At 37.8% G+C, this 18,298-nt stretch overlaps 1 protein-coding gene across 3 annotated transcripts in view; it reads right to left on the reverse strand.

The window, feature by feature from the left end:
• LOC145985301 (kelch-like protein 5) overlaps positions 1-18,298 on the reverse strand; it is a 297,996-nt gene that overhangs the window by 35,543 nt on the left and 244,155 nt on the right. For all 3 annotated transcript variants that reach the window (XM_083119153.1, XM_083119152.1, XM_083119151.1), the window contains one exon: positions 14,212-14,373. In XM_083119153.1, coding sequence (XP_082975279.1) covers positions 14,212-14,373 — 162 coding nt within the window. The remainder of the gene's footprint in view (positions 1-14,211; positions 14,374-18,298) is intronic.

The raw sequence follows: 18,298 nt of genomic DNA on the forward strand, positions 1-18,298 counted from the left end.
CGGGGTAATATGCCCCATGGAAAAATACCTTGCTTGTCCCTCCATGAAAAAAATCTGCGGACGTCCATGATTTGCATGCCTATGATTATTCATCTCCTGAAGAATTTATTATTCTCCTGTAGATTTAGCATTGTGTAGTACCTATACTATAGTGCAGGAGGCCTTAGAAAGAGCGTTTCGCGAGCTAACAGCAGACGTCGCTCGCACACTTTTGCCGATACTCTCGTGTCGTCTGCTCCTCAGCCGAACAATCAGGCCAAGGTAGCAAGAGGCAGAGGTCACTCACCCTTCCAGAAGGTTCTCGCAGACACACACCCATATTCTCGCCTGCTGTAAGCCCGCGAAGCTATCTTTCTAAGGCCTCCTGCACTATAGAATCTACTATAATTTCCTCCAAGACTCTGTGAAAGGTTGGATACAAACATTTTAACTGTTCAGTGTTTTGTAACTATACTTTGACCAAAACTTTAATTTGGATAAAATTGGATCCTTGGAGATGTATGCTTGAAAATACACATTGCAATGTTATTGATTATAAGTTTGGCAATTTTGTTTTCACAAGTTTTCTACCTACCTGTGGCTGATTGCGGCGATGGTGTTGAAATGAAGCACCACCGCTTATGCCTTTAGAATCAGTTTGGAAGAGGGGGGATGCGCTGTTCGCATAGTCAAGCAGACAAAATGTTAAAAATAATGTTCGATCAGGCCCGTAGCTAGAATTGATCTCCGGGGGGGGGGGGGGGCTCAGGAATTATCAGAGGGGGCTTTGTAAACCAAGTCCATTTTTCAAGAGTTTAACAGTGTTAAATGAAGCTAAATTATGTGTCTGTGGGGATGGATCATTAAGTTACATCAAATTTAGAAATAAACAAAAACTATATTTTCTATATCTTTTAAAACATTGCTTGAAGTGTTAATTGACTGCTACTGAAATCATCCCTTACTACACACTCCATACTACTTTTGATGATCCAGATATTTATATCACACAATAAAAAATGCACAATATTCAATCATAGTGACTACATTAGCCAACATTCCACACCCGGCCGAAGCAGGGAAACTCCCTTTCGTTCCCAAAACTTGAGATCTGTTGACCTGTGATGCAGATGACATCAAAGTCACAGATTTTTGTCTAAATGGGAGATTGCAACAGGGGCAGCGAAGTACAGATAAAACATGTAATATCTGCTGTATATGTTCTGTGTATTTATCCTTCAACATGTTCTGAGCAAAATAATATGTGCTGTCTACATTTTCACTCTTCACTGCAAACAAATTATACAAAATAGTTTTACCTAATGTCAATTGGGTTGAAGGCAGTTCCAGGGGGGGGGGGGGCTCAGCCCCCCTGGCCCCTGCCTGGCTATGGACCTGGGTTCTGATAGAAGTTAAGAAAAAGATAAAAGATTGTAGAAGAGATACTGTGAACAACTCGAGTTGGGGAGAGATTGTCTTTTGTCTTTGTTGAATGTCTTTCATGTAGTTTTTATAACATGAAGTTACAAGTTAAATAAATGTTGTTTTGTTCGTTAACGTTTTGCCTAATTGAAGATTATTACAATTGGCGACGAGGATGAAAATGGAACGAAGGTAACAAGAATAATGTGTACAAGAAGATTAGTCTTATTACGAATAAGAAGCTATGAATAATGGAGGTTAGTAATCATGTACAGTTTTTTGAACAGTTCGATGTGGAACGTGGCAATATTCAAACATACATTGAAAGGTTTGATCAATTCTGTTTGGCAAATAATATTGCAGCAGATAAAAGAGTTTGTACATTAATTTCGGTGGCTGGCGGAAGAGTGTACGATATACTAAGTGATTTAGTAGCACCAGAAAAAGTTCCACACAAGACATATGAAGAATTATGTACTTTGTTACTAACTCATTTTAAGCCTAAAAGAAATGTCATAGCTGAAAGGTATAAGTTTCATTTGTTGAGACAAGAGGAAGGGCAAACGTTATCTGAATTTGTAATATGTTTGAAGCATCAAGCAGCTAATTGTTCATTTGGTACGTTTCTTAATGAAATGATGAGAGATCAATTAGTTTTTGGCATACGTAGTGAAGTAACAAGAAAGAAATTATTAGCTGAAGCAGAGCTTGATTTTGTAAAAGCTGTATCTTTATCATCAACCATGGAAATGGTAGAGCAAGATGTGAGGTTGTTTTATCAAAAAGATAAGACGGTATTCAGTAATGTACATCATGTACAAAAAGATAGAACAGTTAGTCAGCAAAGTAAGAAAGGTGCTTTTAAATGTTCAAGGTGTAATAATGTACACGAAAAGAACAAATGTCCGGCTTGGAATGTACATTGTTTTAAATGTGGATTAAAAGGTCATTTTCAGCAGTGCTGTAAGAATAAAAATAGCACTGTTATTAGAAACGAAGCTTCAACTAAGGTGAGACATGATGTTGATACATCTATGAAGCCTTTGTTGTTAAACGGCGTACATGTGGAAGTTAAACAACCTGTGTACGGTAATAAGAAAAGTAGGTTAGACTTAAGGAGTCTTAATGAGAATTCAAGTGAACCTTCACATGAGAATAATGTACATAAGAATAAATTATATGTACAAAAATCGGATGTTGAAATGAATAGCTCTGGAAGTGAAGCTGATAATTGTTTAGTTAGGTTGATGTGCAATGGCAAACAGGTCCAATTCGAAGTGGATACGGGTGCAGCAGTATCTGTTTGGGATGAGGAATTCCATACAACGAATTTTAGGAACATTCCAGTTATAAAGAGTGTTCTCACTGTACGGAATGCAGATGGGAGACCACTACCAATAGTAGGGAGAGTTATGCTGGATGTGCAGTTAGAAAATGGAGGATTAAAAATGCCCTTGTACATTTCCCGAAATAAATTGAAAACACCTATTTTGGGAAGGACCTGGTTGGATAAATTATGGCCAGAATGGAAATCTTGGTTTCAGTTAACGATTTCTATGGACAGTTGTTTGTTAACAGTATCTAAGCAACCAAGTTTGACTAATCAGAAAGTTGAATACTTAATAAATAAGTACAAAGAAGTTTTTTCTGGTAATATTTGTGAGCCTATTAAGCAATTTAAAGCTACAATACCAATCAAGGAGGGAGCAGTTCCAATATTCAAGAAAGCATACAAAGTTCCATACAGTTTACAACCGAAAGTAAAGGCTGAATTGGATAATTTAGTTCAATTGGGAGTTTTGTCACCCATTCAGTATTCTGATTGGGGTACACCTTTGGTGGTAGTAAAGAAAAATAATGGTGATCTACGGGTGTGTTCTGATTTTAAGGTAACTGTCAATAAAGTGGTAGAAAAAGTAACTTATCCTTTGCCACGAGTGGATGATTTACTTAATTCTTTAGTGAATGCAGACACATATGTAGTGTTGGACCTGACCAAAGCATATCTTCAACTATTACTCGATGAGAGTGCTAAAAAGTTATTGGTGCTCAATACTAAATGGGGATTGTTCACTTATAACAGGTTACCAATGGGTTTAAGCTGCAGTGCACAGATTTTCCAAAGAACAATGGATCAAGTACTGTTAGATTATACATTTGCCAAATGCTACCTGGATGATTTAATTATAACAGGCTGTGGAGAAGAAGAATGTTTCAATAACACACAACTAGTTTTGGATAGATTGACATATTACAATATAAAAGTTAATCTCGATAAATGTCAGTTCTTCAAAAAAGAGGTAGACTATTTAGGTTACAGGATATCTAGTAATGGTTTTCAACCTTTAATCAAGAATAAGACAGCAATATTGAATTGTCCAGAGCCAACAAACGTTAAAGAATTGAAGTCATATTTAGGAATGATTTCATTTTATCATAGGAGCATGCCAAAGTTCGCTATGAAGCAGGGACGTAGCTAGGTTGATCAGTTCGGGGGGGCCCAAAACTTAAGATTTTTTTTCCTATCAAACCATTAAAAACTAACAAACTATTAATATACCATATAGGCCTACATAAATATATGTACAGTATGTATGTATATATATATATATATATATATATATATATATAATCTTGGAAGAGAACATTATTTTCTCCTGTAGCCCCCAAAAAATTACGGATATCGACTCCCGAAATCGATGGCCATTATTCGGGAATCTAAATGCAGAATGAACTTATTAACTTAATGGCATCTAGACAGTCTTTAAAAATCCATGTATTTTCTCTTATGTCAGATTTTTGAGACACCAAGAACAATGTCATTAGTCCTTACTCCTTAGATTTGTAAATTTGCTCGAAGAAAATTGAGAGGTAGAGAAAACCCTCTTCCGTGGGTTTAGATATAAAAGGGTGCTGGTATTAGGTGTATGTACAAGTATGACAACGGTGTGAAAATGAAATGTTTGTGTAATGAGTTCAAGATAGGCATCCCATGTATATTGTTTATACCAGAATCGAATCCGGCGACCTTTAGTGCAAGGCGACACCCTTAACCACTATTCTACATACACGAGTCTTTTGTGGCGTCGTACTGTACACATTAGAGAATGATGACTATATATATGAAATTTTATGCACACATCTAATTTCTTAAAAGTAATCCTCTTTGCGCGTGCAAAACTGAATATATGATGGCAATAGAAACAACAAAATTCTCGCGCGTTCAAATTATTGCGCTCTAGTTTTTCAAGGTTCGATCCCTGGTAGAAACTCCAAAATTTCTGTGATGGCCTAACATCGTGAGGACAATTGAGAAGCTACTTGAAATCAATATGTAAGCGAATTCCACTCTCAAAACTAGATGGGACTCGATGTGATGACCATGCGTCACCAAATGGAAAAACACTTTGGAGGCTTTGTCCTTCAAAATTAATTTTACTGAATAACTGTGGAGGCTTTGTCCTTCAAAATTAATTTTACTGAATAACTGTAGTTTTCATTAGAGGACCTAAACATGGCTTTTTTGCACAGTACAATGTTGTTTTCTTTCACCCTACGTTTATAGTTTTTCATTCAAAGGATTCCACTCCCGAAGCATGAGCATGACATACTACGAAACCAGAGGTCCAAGCTTCGGACCTTGGACAGGTGTAGTTGCATCATGTCTCGCATCGCTATTCCTTCGGATCATCATTCAATCTCATCGTCGCATTTAACCCAAGAGGTAGAAAAGCGGCGTAAAATAACAAAATATAAATTATTGATTGACTTGGTTCATTTTACTTCACTTGTCTGACACTTTTTGGCTAATCGTGAAGATGAGAATGAGTTAAGATTAACTTGATGAAAGGACCATCACGAAGAAGACACATTCTGAGGCCGGAATTCGAAAACGGGACATTCTGCTTTGTAGCGTAACCTGCTAACCACTCCACCACGGAGTTGTTGGCCCAAATAGAAATGAAAATTAGAAATGCCGTCTTGAATTTGCAGGAACAGACTTCACCAGCAAGGGCAAATGATTTTCGCTCCCACTAGGATAGACAAAAAACAGAAAATGCTTGATAAGTAATTTGGCTCTCCATATTTCATGATATTATTATGTAAGTAACTATTATTCGCTATATAACTTTGGATTAATTTTATTTGTATGTCTAGTCAACTTTCCCGCCTAAGCACTAAGCAGCAGCCACAGCATCTGCATTTGCGGGTGGAGGCCAGAGTTGCTAAAGGTCCAGGAATTTTAAATAAATTCAATTGCCATCCAGGAGAGAAAATCAGCAAGCTTAAATGGGTTCTGGACCGTAAGGAACCTCTTCATCTGTAACGTTTTCAATTTGGTCCATGAATTATTTTCCAGATGAATTTAATTTCGGTCCAGGAACCTTATTTTCTGAAGAATTTAAATACGGTCAATTAACATTTTGTTCCGGATCAGTTTAAATAGGGTCAAAGTTCCGTATTGAAATGAAACAATTCGCAACTTGGTACGTATTTAGATTGTGCGAGAGAAAAGGTTCCGGTCCTATAACGGAATCCTATAGAACAAATGTATGCGTTCCCTAATCTTAACAGTCCCAGGTTTGTTAATGGTCCAGGTATTGTAAATAAATTCATTTCACATCCGGGAGAGAAAATCAGCAAGTGTAAATGGGTACTAGGCGTCAATTCGGTCCAAGAACCTTTTTTCCGTATGAATTAAAATACGGTGCAGGAACTCTTTTTTCGGTAAAATTTTAATACGGTCCAGGAACCTTGTTTTGCGGCTGAATTTAAACACTGTCCAAGAACCTTTTTTCCAGGATCAATTAAAATTTGGCACAGGAATATTTTCCGGATCAATTTAAATATGATCCAGTATCCTTTTTTAAATGGAACAATACACTACTAGGACCGAATTTAAATTGTGCGAGAATAAAGGTTCCGGTTCTGCAATGGAACCCAATAAAACCCATAGAAGTTATGGGTAGATGGACCTTTGACAACCCTGGTGGAGGCTAAATGAAGAAAAATCACAAAATATGCAGAATTTTGAAACGTATTATTTCTAGAGCATGCACACTACTTTATAAAGTTGACTACATACCTCGTTTCCTTCCTTAATTGAAATGTGACTTATTCTTCATCACATGTGAGATCAACCGCTCTGGGAGTCAAACCCGGTCTCCTGTGTGGTAGTAGGACACCAATTTAGAAAGTCAATGTGTTGGACATTTCGTCGATCAGTCGATCCTACTTCATTTTTTTCGAGAGGAAAACGAGCTGGCAGCTTCACACTCGAAATTTCACTTCGCCTACCCCCGTGGCGGAGTGATTAGCACATCGTGCTACGATGCCAGGTGTGCCGGGTTCGAATTCCGGAATGAGCATGGGTGTTTGTTGTGTCCATTGATCAATTTAATCATATCATCACTCATCCCCATCTTCGCAATTAGCCAAATGTAGCAGAAGAGCAAAGTAAAATGAACCAAATCAATCGAAATTTCACTCGCAATGCATGAAAATGAGATCTCAAGCACTCCGTGATCCTACCGGAATCTCACGTTTACAGAAGCTAACTATGAAACCACTTCTCGGATCAAACTCTTCTTCGAACTAGCTGACAGTCAAATTGTCGACCAATCAACACAGTAGGGCAAAAAGAAGCAGAAGGATATAAAGTCGATACGTTACAAAGGCTCATTATGGCCTTTCCCTTCATTGCAGGTTATGAGCACAAGGGTTGAGTGTGGGAACCTGAAGGAGCCGCGACATCTTTGTCATTCATCTCCCGCCAGAAAAGGGACAAACAGTAGAATGTTGTCTCTTGCAATTTGAAAAGCCTATGTCCATGCTGAACCATAAAGTAATTAACCCAGAAAGTCCTAGCCACCTGCAGTGCATTTCGGCGCGGCCGATAACCAGAGCCAGACGAAGAGAAGATTTTGTGGGAGGGGGTGACCTGGCTTAGGCCCCCTGGTGTGCATGAAGGGAAAGTGTGTTTTCAAAAGGTCCCCGACTTCCCAGAAAGGGACGGCCCATAAAATCACTGCATTTCCTACCAATGCATCTGTTTGTGTTCAACCAAAGTGTATATGTCACCGTAGGATCCGAGCGCTTCGAGTTCTGTCGGTTGCGGGACTTCTTGAGTCTTTTGTCAAAATGGTGCCAATCAGAGTTTCTTTCTGCCAAGGTCGTTGCACCTATGAATCGGCTCTTCAGCTTGAGTGGCAAAAGACATGTTGTACGGAGGAAAGTTGCACCGGAAAAATTACCTTTTTAAATACGATGAAACCTGTAAAACATCCACAGATATTTATTCGAGGGTGGTCCCTCTGACAAAACATCAATATTCTCAAAATTCTTCGAACGGACTGTGTAAAACATTGCAATACTCCAAAAACTGAACCTGCTCTGCAACACAAGGAAAATGCCTCATTTAGCAATTAATGTGCCTTTGTTAAGTTGGTAAGTTCAGTATGGCACTACATTTTAAATAATGCTGATGGAATAAATCAATAAAGTTTGTTAAATGACAACGACTCCTTACCACAAGAATATAATTAGTCTTTACGGATATCCTCTATAACGGTTGGGGTTTCGACGTGCTGACCCCACGTCACCCCATTACTGGTTAAAGATCTCCACATCTCTAGGTAGGATTGTGGGAGGGAGACTGGCAGTCGGGAGATAGACCAAGGTCCTACCAGGGCTGTCGAACCACGGGTTATTATTTATTTATAGATGCTTAAATATATGTGCAACCTCACATGTCTTTCTAGTGACTTATTTCAAGGGTTGTACTTGACTCAACAAAATAAGCTTACTGTGTGAGGCAGATTCATACGAACCAAAAATACCCAAAATAATAACAGTAATAATAATAATTTACTTCAAAATTACAAAAATGTATTTACTTGTTCTTGTTTAAATTTTCGATTCTTCGAAAAGATTGTTAAGGAGTTGAGTTGAGTTGGTGTTTTTAAGTCCACTTTATGCACAGTAAGGCTAATCAGGACTGGACCTACAGTTCAAAGTAAGATCCGGACCACTGTGTACCTGCACCAATGTATCGAACCCGGGACCCCTCGATTACAAGGCAACAATGCTATCACTGCTCAATCGGTGAGGCATCATGTTAAGGAGGATTCTCAAAATCGGTCTTAACGATATCGATCAAAATATGCGACTCGAGAAATCGTACAGTTTGTGAAGATAATTACTTTTAACACGTTGCGTGTTTAAGACTGTTTCAATAGTGGAATAGATATTTGGTGCGAATAACACTACTTACTCGGAGATATGAGGCATCCTGCCACCATTATTCTTATTTAGCGTGTATTGCGCTCTGATTCGAGACCAGTTGTAACTGCTTGCCAAATAAGACTGTATCTGAAACTCTTGAGTAAATAAATAAATAAATATGTGGTTTACCGCTTCACAAGCGGTCGTTCTTTAATCTACTCAAGCTCAAAACATTGTTTGGGCTCAACGCCCAACCCTGCCTGTTGTTGACCTGCGACTGCTAGGGGTGGAAAGACCGATCCCTCAAAATTCCGAGAAACGACGAAGTTCTAGGTCCCTACACTGACATCCACTATAGCTAGAACCAGGAAAACAAGAACGAAATGTGGTTTTGGGTTCGTGCCACTCAAATTAAGAACAGTGTTTCTAACTGAAAGAAAAAATTACTTAAAAACTAGTTTGCAATATTTGTCATGAAAGTAAAATTTTCAGCAAATGTAGAACAGGTTGCCGGGGCCACGTGAACGTTTCGGGGGGCCAGTGCCCCCCCGGCCCCCCCCCCTAACGACGTCCCTGCTATGAAGATAACACATCTTTATGAATTGCTAAAGAAAGGAGCAGTGTGGTCGTGGACAGATCGACATAAAGCTGAATTTCTTGAATCCAAAGAAGCATTGCGAAAAGCTGAGATATTGACCCCATACAATCCAGATCAAGATATTGTATTGATTGTAGATGGAAGTGGTGTAGGAGTTGGGGCTCAGTTGTGTAATAAGATTGAGGGTGAATTGAAAACAATTGCCTGCACTTCGGCGACACTAGCGCCTTCAGAGAGAAATTACAGTCAATTTGAAAGGGAAGCGTTAGCTTTAGTGACGGGCATAAAAAAAATTTCATAAATATCTTTATGGAAAGCATTTCATAGTCTATAGTGATTCTTTACCTGTAAAATATATTTTTGGCGAGGCAGCAGCAATTCCATCGTTAGCATGTTCACGTTTACAGAGATGGGCCTTGTTATTATCACAATACTCATACACAATTGTTTACACAAAACGTGTAGATGTAGCAGATTTTTTATCTAGATTGCCTATAGAGGAAGACACAGGGGATGCTGAGGAATCTTTAAATTATATTGACACCTTTGAAATTGAACCTCTGTTGTTAGATAACATAGTAAAGAAGACGAAAGAAGATGACATTTTACAAAAAGTTGTACAATGGGTTGATGTTGGGTGGCCTAATTCACTTCCAAAAGAGTTTCAAAATACTGTGATCTTACATTATTATAGAAGGAAGAATGAAATAACCATGAACAAAGGATGCCTTATGTGGGGAAGACGTATAATAATTCCTAAAGAATGCAGGGAAACAGTGTTGTAGCTGTTACATGCAGAACATGTAGGTACACCTAAAATGAAGATGATGGCTAGAGAATTCTACTGGTGGCCTTTAATAGACGAGGATCTTGACAGGTTGGGAAATCAATGTGTAGAATGCAATAGTTTTCAAAGAAGTACATCCAAAAACAAATATGTCGGATGGAAACAAACAGAGATTCCTTTTGAAAGAATACATATTGATTTTCTTGAATACGGAGGAAGGAAAGAAGCTATGAATAATGGAGGTTAGTAATCATGTACAGTTTTTTGAACAGTTCGATGTGGAACGTGGCAATATTCAAACATACATTGAAAGGTTTGACCAATTCTGTTTGGCAAATAATATTGCAGCAGATAAAAGAGTTTGTACATTAATTTCTGTAGCTGGCGGAAGAGTGTACAATATACTAAGCGATTTAGTGGCACCAGCAAAAGTTTCACAAAAATCATATGAAGATTTATGTTCTTTATTGCTAACCCATTTCAGGCCTAAAAGAAATGTCATAGCTGAAAGGTATAAGTTTCATTTGTTGAGACAAGAGGAAGGGCAGACGTTATCTGAATTTGTAATATGTTTGAAGCATCAAGCAGCTAATTGTTCATTTGGTACGTTTCTTAATGAAATGATGAGAGATCAATTAGTTTTTGGCATACGTAGTGAAGTAACAAGAAAGAAATTATTAGCTGAAGCAGAGCTTGATTTTGTAAAAGCTGTATCTTTATCATCAACCATGGAAATGGTAGAGCAAGATGTGAGGTTGTTTTATCAAAAAGATAAGACGGTATTCAGTAATGTACATCATGTACAAAAAGATAGAACAGTTAGTCAGCAAAGTAAGAAAGGTGCTTTTAAATGTTCAAGGTGTAATAATGTACACGAAAAGAACAAATGTCCGGCTTGGAATGTACATTGTTTTAAATGTGGATTAAAAGGTCATTTTCAGCAGTGCTGTAAGAATAAAAATAGCACTGTTATTAGAAACGAAGCTTCAACTAAGGTGAGACATGATGTTGATACATCTATGAAGCCTTTGTTGTTAAACGGCGTACATGTGGAAGTTAAACAACCTGTGTACGGTAATAAGAAAAGTAGGTTAGACTTAAGGAGTCTTAATGAGAATTCAAGTGAACCTTCACATGAGAATAATGTACATAAGAATAAATTATATGTACAAAAATCGGATGTTGAAATGAATAGCTCTGGAAGTGAAGCTGATAATTGTTTAGTTAGGTTGATGTGCAATGGCAAACAGGTCCAATTCGAAGTGGATACGGGTGCAGCAGTATCTGTTTGGGATGAGGAATTCCATACAACGAATTTTAGGAACATTCCAGTTATAAAGAGTGTTCTCACTGTACGGAATGCAGATGGGAGACCACTACCAATAGTAGGGAGAGTTATGCTGGATGTGCAGTTAGAAAATGGAGGATTAAAAATGCCCTTGTACATTTCCCGAAATAAATTGAAAACACCTATTTTGGGAAGGACCTGGTTGGATAAATTATGGCCAGAATGGAAATCTTGGTTTCAGTTAACGATTTCTATGGACAGTTGTTTGTTAACAGTATCTAAGCAACCAAGTTTGACTAATCAGAAAGTTGAATACTTAATAAATAAGTACAAAGAAGTTTTTTCTGGTAATATTTGTGAGCCTATTAAGCAATTATGAGTTATCAGCCGAGAAGTATATTCAACTTACCAAATTGCCAAATAGATGAAAAGGTAGAAGATAATAAATATGAGGCAGAATCTTGGATGCCAAGATCAGGAGAGATAGTTTGGGTAAAAAATTTTCCATCCTTAGTGCCTAAGTTTATAAAAGCTCAGGTGATTAAGAGAGTAGGAGCAAGGCTTTTAGAAGTGAAACTTAGAAATGGATTTACAAAAAGAGTGCACAGACATCACGTGGGAAAACTTAAGAACAACTATAAAGGTCAGAGATTTGAGGGTGAGAAGAAAGAAGAGGAGTTGGATGACTTTTGGACGTTTCCAATGTATACAGAGGCAGCACCAGGACATGGGGAACCAGAGGCAGCTGTGCCGGCAGAAGCGAGAAACATAGAAAACAGAGAATTTCGAAGATCTTCTAGAAACAAGAAGGAGCCGGATAGACTACAACTTACCTTTGGTAACAAGACCTATGAATGATTTTTTTTGTTAGAGGGGGAGAATTGATAGAAGTTAAGAAAAAGATAAAAGATTGTAGAAGAGATACTGTGAACAACTCGAGTTGGGGAGAGATTGTCTTTTGTCTTTGTTGAATGTCTTTCATGTAGTTTTTATAACATGAAGTTACAAGTTAAATAAATGTTGTTTTGTTCGTTAACGTTTTGCCTAATTGAAGATTATTACAGGTTCAATACATTAACAATGGCAGTGAGCCAAGGCAGTTTTGTACGTACGTTTATGTAAGCAAACATGAATGAACTGTGCTTTTTCTATGTTGCAATGAAAGGTTTCGAATGTTATGCACCTTTCGATTGTTGGCATCTCGGCCAGTAGTAATTAATGTCTGGTGTTTTTCGGACACTGCAGACTTCAGTCGTTGGATGATTTCAGGCACGATTTGTTTTGCTTACAGTGGCAGAGATTGGGGGGGGGGGGCCATGGGCGAATTGTCCCCCCCACTTTTTGCCACTTTTGCCCCTGCACTATGCTAAACCTAATGTACTAAAAGAAAGTAAACTGTCCTCCCCCCCAGTTTGGGCACTTTGCTCCCCTAGTTTTGCAACCCAAACGCCGCTACTGTTCGCTTGTTGTGTTCCTGTGCTACGACTGACTGGATAATCGTATACTACTGTCAGTTTTCGTTGTCTAAACTTACTCTTATTCACTATGTAAATTGAAAGGGGAACATTTATTCCAAAGAGTCTTACAGGACAGTTCAAGTGCGTGGACTACACGTGTAATACCATTCATCGCCAGGATAAGTGGAAAAAACACTATGAACTTAAACATGAATATAAAACTAAAAATAATCTTCCCATAAAGTACAAAACTGTGGAAGTTAAATTTGGAAGTGGGCCTTGGCAAAATCACACGAATGATGAAAGTGCTTCAGGTTCAGGACCAGGTTAACAAAATCAGCCTAATGAGAAGAGCCACGAGAAACATGACAGGTAATTATTTTAAAAGTTTTTTTTATGTTATCCATCTTGTTTACATGGTTTGATTGTAAAGTGTTTCTGAAGCTTTGCAATGGAAAACATTATTTATATTGAGTTATTTGACGTCGCTTTTTTACCTTGTGGTTAATCGCGATGGGGAAGATGAGATTGAGAAAGGAAGTGCAGGTATACACGACATGAAGGGTTCTGAATAAGTTATAGATCTACAGAAATGGGTTAAGAATGGATTTCTTAAACCATACCGTGTTGTTGTCCAGTTTTCGACCTTTCAAAATTTGCAGGTATTATATAAAATAAGTTGACAAATGGCTATGCTGAATGCACAATGAGTGTAATTATGAGCCATTAAAAACCGACTAGGTTCGTGTATGGCTGATGAGTGGTTAATGTCTACCTTAATTCCATCCTGTGAGTCCGATATTTTGAAAGTGGAGCCAATTGAGGAAATTATCAATAAGCTTGCTGCAACAACGTCAGAAATTATTATCATTTGTGTAAACTGTTATTTCAATCAATGTCAAGTAATATACAATATACACAGTGGCGGCGATTAGGGGGGGAGGCAGTTGCTTCACACTTTTCGCCATTTTTGCCCCCGCAATATGCTAAACGTTATCTACAAAGGGAAATATTCTGTCTTTGCCCCCCGCTTTTGGAACACAGTCACCGCCACAAAGTAAACACATATTGCCTAAATATGTCTGTGTTATACTGTTTCGCAAATTTTGTCTGAATAAAATGATTTGAGCAATTAATTCGGCTTAAGGGGGGGGGGGGTTATACACGTTTTGAGGGGAGTGCGTCATAGGCCATGGGGTGGATGGGCACTCCTGACATCTACAATTTCTATTCGTGGAGGTTGAGGCTGTGTTGCAGTATTCAGCACAAATAAAGACAAGGAAAAGTGCAGGAAAACAACTACCTCAGATGATTATCCTTGCTTGGGGTAAAGAAATAATATAATTTTGCTTTCAAATTAATAAACTCAGTAGTGTGTCTGTCACTTAATATTAACGACAAAGAATGAAAGCATGACAATTTGTTTATACAAAAATAAGTAAAATGCTAATCGCACCTGTGTAGCAGTAGTGTACCAAAGCCCACAGGGCATCTCCATCTACGTCCCTCATAACTATTTCGCTTTGGGTAGCTTCTCTCAAATCGCTTGTGAACATGGCTGCAAAGTATTCTGACCCAGCACTCAGAACGAGTCGATGGGCTGGGATTTGACGATTCCCTGAAAACACAATATTACCAAAGAAATAAATAAATTGTAAAAAAAAAATAAAAAAAATGAAAACAATACAAGAAATTAAGATTTCTGAAGAAATTGAAACTTTATTGTGATAGCTGTGGAACTTTTGAAAGATTTCTTTCTAATCATCAATTCTTACCATTATCTACAATACTAACAAAGTATTTTAAGTTTAGCAAGTACATGGGCAAAAGAGGAAATATAACATCTCATATTAAGTAAGACTGATGTTTTTCATATTCTCATTTATTAAATGGATGTTGGGACAAATAATAACAACACAAAAATCCTACAATATAATAAACAGCATACAAAATTAATTAATGATAACAATGAACACGTCTCATCAAATGACGAAATTCTGTAATAAACTGAAGAAAAGAACTCATTTTAATTTCTTTACATTTAATAAAGTCTTAGATAAGTCTTTCTTACTTAAGAAAAAAAAACTTCATCTAACTAAAAATGAAAACCCGATCATTGTCAGATTGAGTATTCCTCTTAATTGTTCATAAATTTCGAAAAATGTCATTGTTCCCCAGAAACCTCTCCATCTTAGTTTACCACCCCAAGCTCCAAACTTTTAAATTCTTTCCCAAAATTGGAAAGAAAATGTCCTACCAACTGCAAATATATGTACTAACATAGCTGATTTTCAGTATTCGTTAGCTATCATCATCATATCTTAATTTCAAGATGTAAAAGTGGCATGTAAAATATTTGTGAAAAGAATGGAAATCTTGGAACTGGACTGCTCTATTGAAATTAAAAATGTGGGTACGTCAGCGCTTGGGATATTTGCACCAGTAGTAGGAAATGTGGTATTATTGGGACACAAAAGTATGACCCCCCTCAGATTGGTTTGGCTACACTTAAAACTATGTCAAGATGCTTATATAAGCTTATTGCCTACAGTGTGCTACTCTGTCGAATCCAAGAATTTAGTAAAATAGCCCTCGGGGATTTCCCGTGAAAAGTATGCCCCCCCTCAGATTGATTAGGCTACACGTACAAAAGCTGCATCTGTCAGATTGTTGTCCATAGCATCGTAAAAAAATATGGCCCTCTTGGCATTGTTTTAGCTACACTTAAAACTAAGCCAAGATGCTCATATGAGCTTATTGCCTTTAGTGTAATACTCTGTAAAGTGTAATCTTATTAGCTACATCTACACCCACACCCACCCACACCTACACCCACACCCACACATATTTACTTCCGGTCTACTTGACAGACACCTGTGAGTTTTTTTTCCAGTTTTTTAAGTATATAGTTTTTGATTTGAGTCCCAAGAAATTATATATAAATACCAAAACCAAAAATACGTGGTCTGTTAGGAAAGTAATGAGACTGGCAACACTGTGCACGAACCGGCAATGCTGCTGCCCCCACCTTCACATGGCAGGTAGGTGAACGCTTGCCATTGACTCAGTACAAGTTTCATCTTGCTACAGTTGCTACACGATTGTTGAGAGCGTCTGACGTGAAGTTGTGTTTGTGAGGTGCGTTACAAAAATGGACTGGCAAAAGTTTGAACAACGTTGTGCCATCAAATTTTGTGTTAAGCTTGGCGAATCCGCCACTGTGACTTATTAAAAGTTACAAAGGGCTTATGGAGAACATACACTATCTAGGGCACAAGTGTTCAGATGGCACAAGTCCTTTTTAGAAGGCCGAGAACAAGTGGAAGACGAACCTCGTGCGGGAAGACCTTCAACCTCAAAAACGGATGACAATGTGGAAAGGGTGAGGTCAGATCGTTGATTAACGGTGAGAATGATCAGTAGTGAGTTAAATTTGAACGTGTGTACCGAATGAAGTCCTTGCAAGACTCAGGAAAAGGGTTGCACGTGTGCGACCAGGCATTGCACGCATTTGCATGCTGCACCACGACAGTCTCCATCAATGTTTTTTTTGGCAAAAAAAGCATTCCTGTGGTTCCTCAGCCCCCTTATCGCCGGATCTCAGTCCCTGTGACTTTTTTTTATTCCCCTTGCTCAAAAACCACTTGAAAGAACACCATTTTGATACTTTGGATAATATCCAGAAGAGCGTAACCGACGAGCTAAAAGGTATTCCAGCAGTGCTACGAAAAATGGAAACAACTCCTCCATCGCTGTGTAGCTGCCCAAGGGAACTATTTTGAAGGGGATAACCTTGATTTGTAAAAATAATAAAATTCATCGTTTACAGAAAATCAGTCTCATTACTTTCCTAACAGACCACGAAGTAACAGACTAAGTACACACACTAAGTATACAAAGCACACTGCTGAACCCAACTGATATTTTTTATTAAGTATATAGTTTTTGATTTGAGCCCCAAGAAATTATATATAAATAACAAAACCAAAAAATGCCAACGTAATTGTGATTCTGAGAAACGCAAAATGCCCACTAAAATATGCCCAAAATGCCATAGAAAATTTAGCATGGCATACTTCAATAGGCATATAGGCGCTTGTTCAGCACAACTATCTACATCGTCCCTACAGCTATCTACATCATCTTCTGGTCTAAAAAGAAAGCTTGTTACATCTGATAATACTACACCAGCAAAGCAGCCATGCAAAGCACCCATTGATAGTAGTTTTAATGGTCAACTAAGGGATTACCGTTTCGTATCAGAGCCAAAATGTGATATTAAGAATTTTTTGAATAGTGTAAATTCTGATGTGCAGGCTATTCTAAACGCACAAAACGGCTCTTATAAGCTATCTCTCAAATTGTATACTCAATATAAGAAACCAAACAGTACAAAATTTACACAGCCCCACATAACAAAAACTGTACTTCTATACTCAAATACAAACTTAGACGAAATACTAAGCAGGTTGATAGACCAATTGCTTATCAAACATTCTGAGTTTGCTGCTAAAGAATCAGGATGGAGTCTTTGTGGATCTCCACACAGGCTCTATGTTAATATTTCTGAATTCAGACCTCTACAAGGTTCTACATATCTACCTTTACCTGACAATATCAAAAACAGAAAAGCTGTGGTTAACGTAGAAAATACCGACCAGAAATGCTTTTTGTGGTGTATTTTGGCTGCTTTGTTTCCAGTTTTAAATAATCCACAGCGAATAAGTCATTATAAACAGCATGAACATGATTTTGATGATGCTATGGATGGCTTAGAATATCCAATGCTTGTCCACAATATCGATAAATTTGAAAAAGAGGCCAGAGATAGCAATGGCCGACCATTATCTATTAATGTGTTTTCTGCTGCTCGTGGCGATTGCTTGATAGAACCTCTTAGAATCAGCAAACTTGATAATGACTCTGCTGTCCGAATCGATCTGCTCTTAATTGATAGAGACGGTACATACCATTACACTCTAATACGCAATCTTCAGGCTTTAGTCAGAAAACAACTAGACAAATCCAATACAATATACAAGTTGTGTCGAAGATGTTTGTGTTTGATGGTCGAAAAATAGTAAAAGGTGTTTATGAAAAAAAATACCAAAATTGCTAAAACCAAGTTGGCTGAACATTTAAAATACTGTGGCAACCATAAACCTGTTCATATGGCTATGCCTAAACCAAACGAAAATGCCAAATTCAAAAAATTCGAAGCCTTGTCGCGGCACCCAGCATATATAGTCTGTGATTTTGAATCAAATTTCAAACCGCTTGCATTCTGCAGCCCAGATCCCGAAGAGTGTTCAAGTACACCGTATCAGCTACATGAACCTTCTAGTTTTTGTTATGCGGTTGTACAGGATGGTGTTATTAGTAAAGCACACTTATACATGGGGCAAGATGCTATCAAAAAATTTGCACGTAAAATAGAAAATGAGTGCCGTCGCATAGTCTATGATATATTATTAAAATCAACACCTATGCTGCATTTAACAGAGGATCAGAACGAAGATTTCAACAGTGCACAAAGATGCTCG

This window comes from Lepisma saccharinum, chromosome 3, assembly GCF_977018435.1.
Source record: "Lepisma saccharinum chromosome 3, izLepSacc3.1, whole genome shotgun sequence".
Classification (NCBI taxonomy): domain Eukaryota; kingdom Metazoa; phylum Arthropoda; class Insecta; order Zygentoma; family Lepismatidae; genus Lepisma; species Lepisma saccharinum.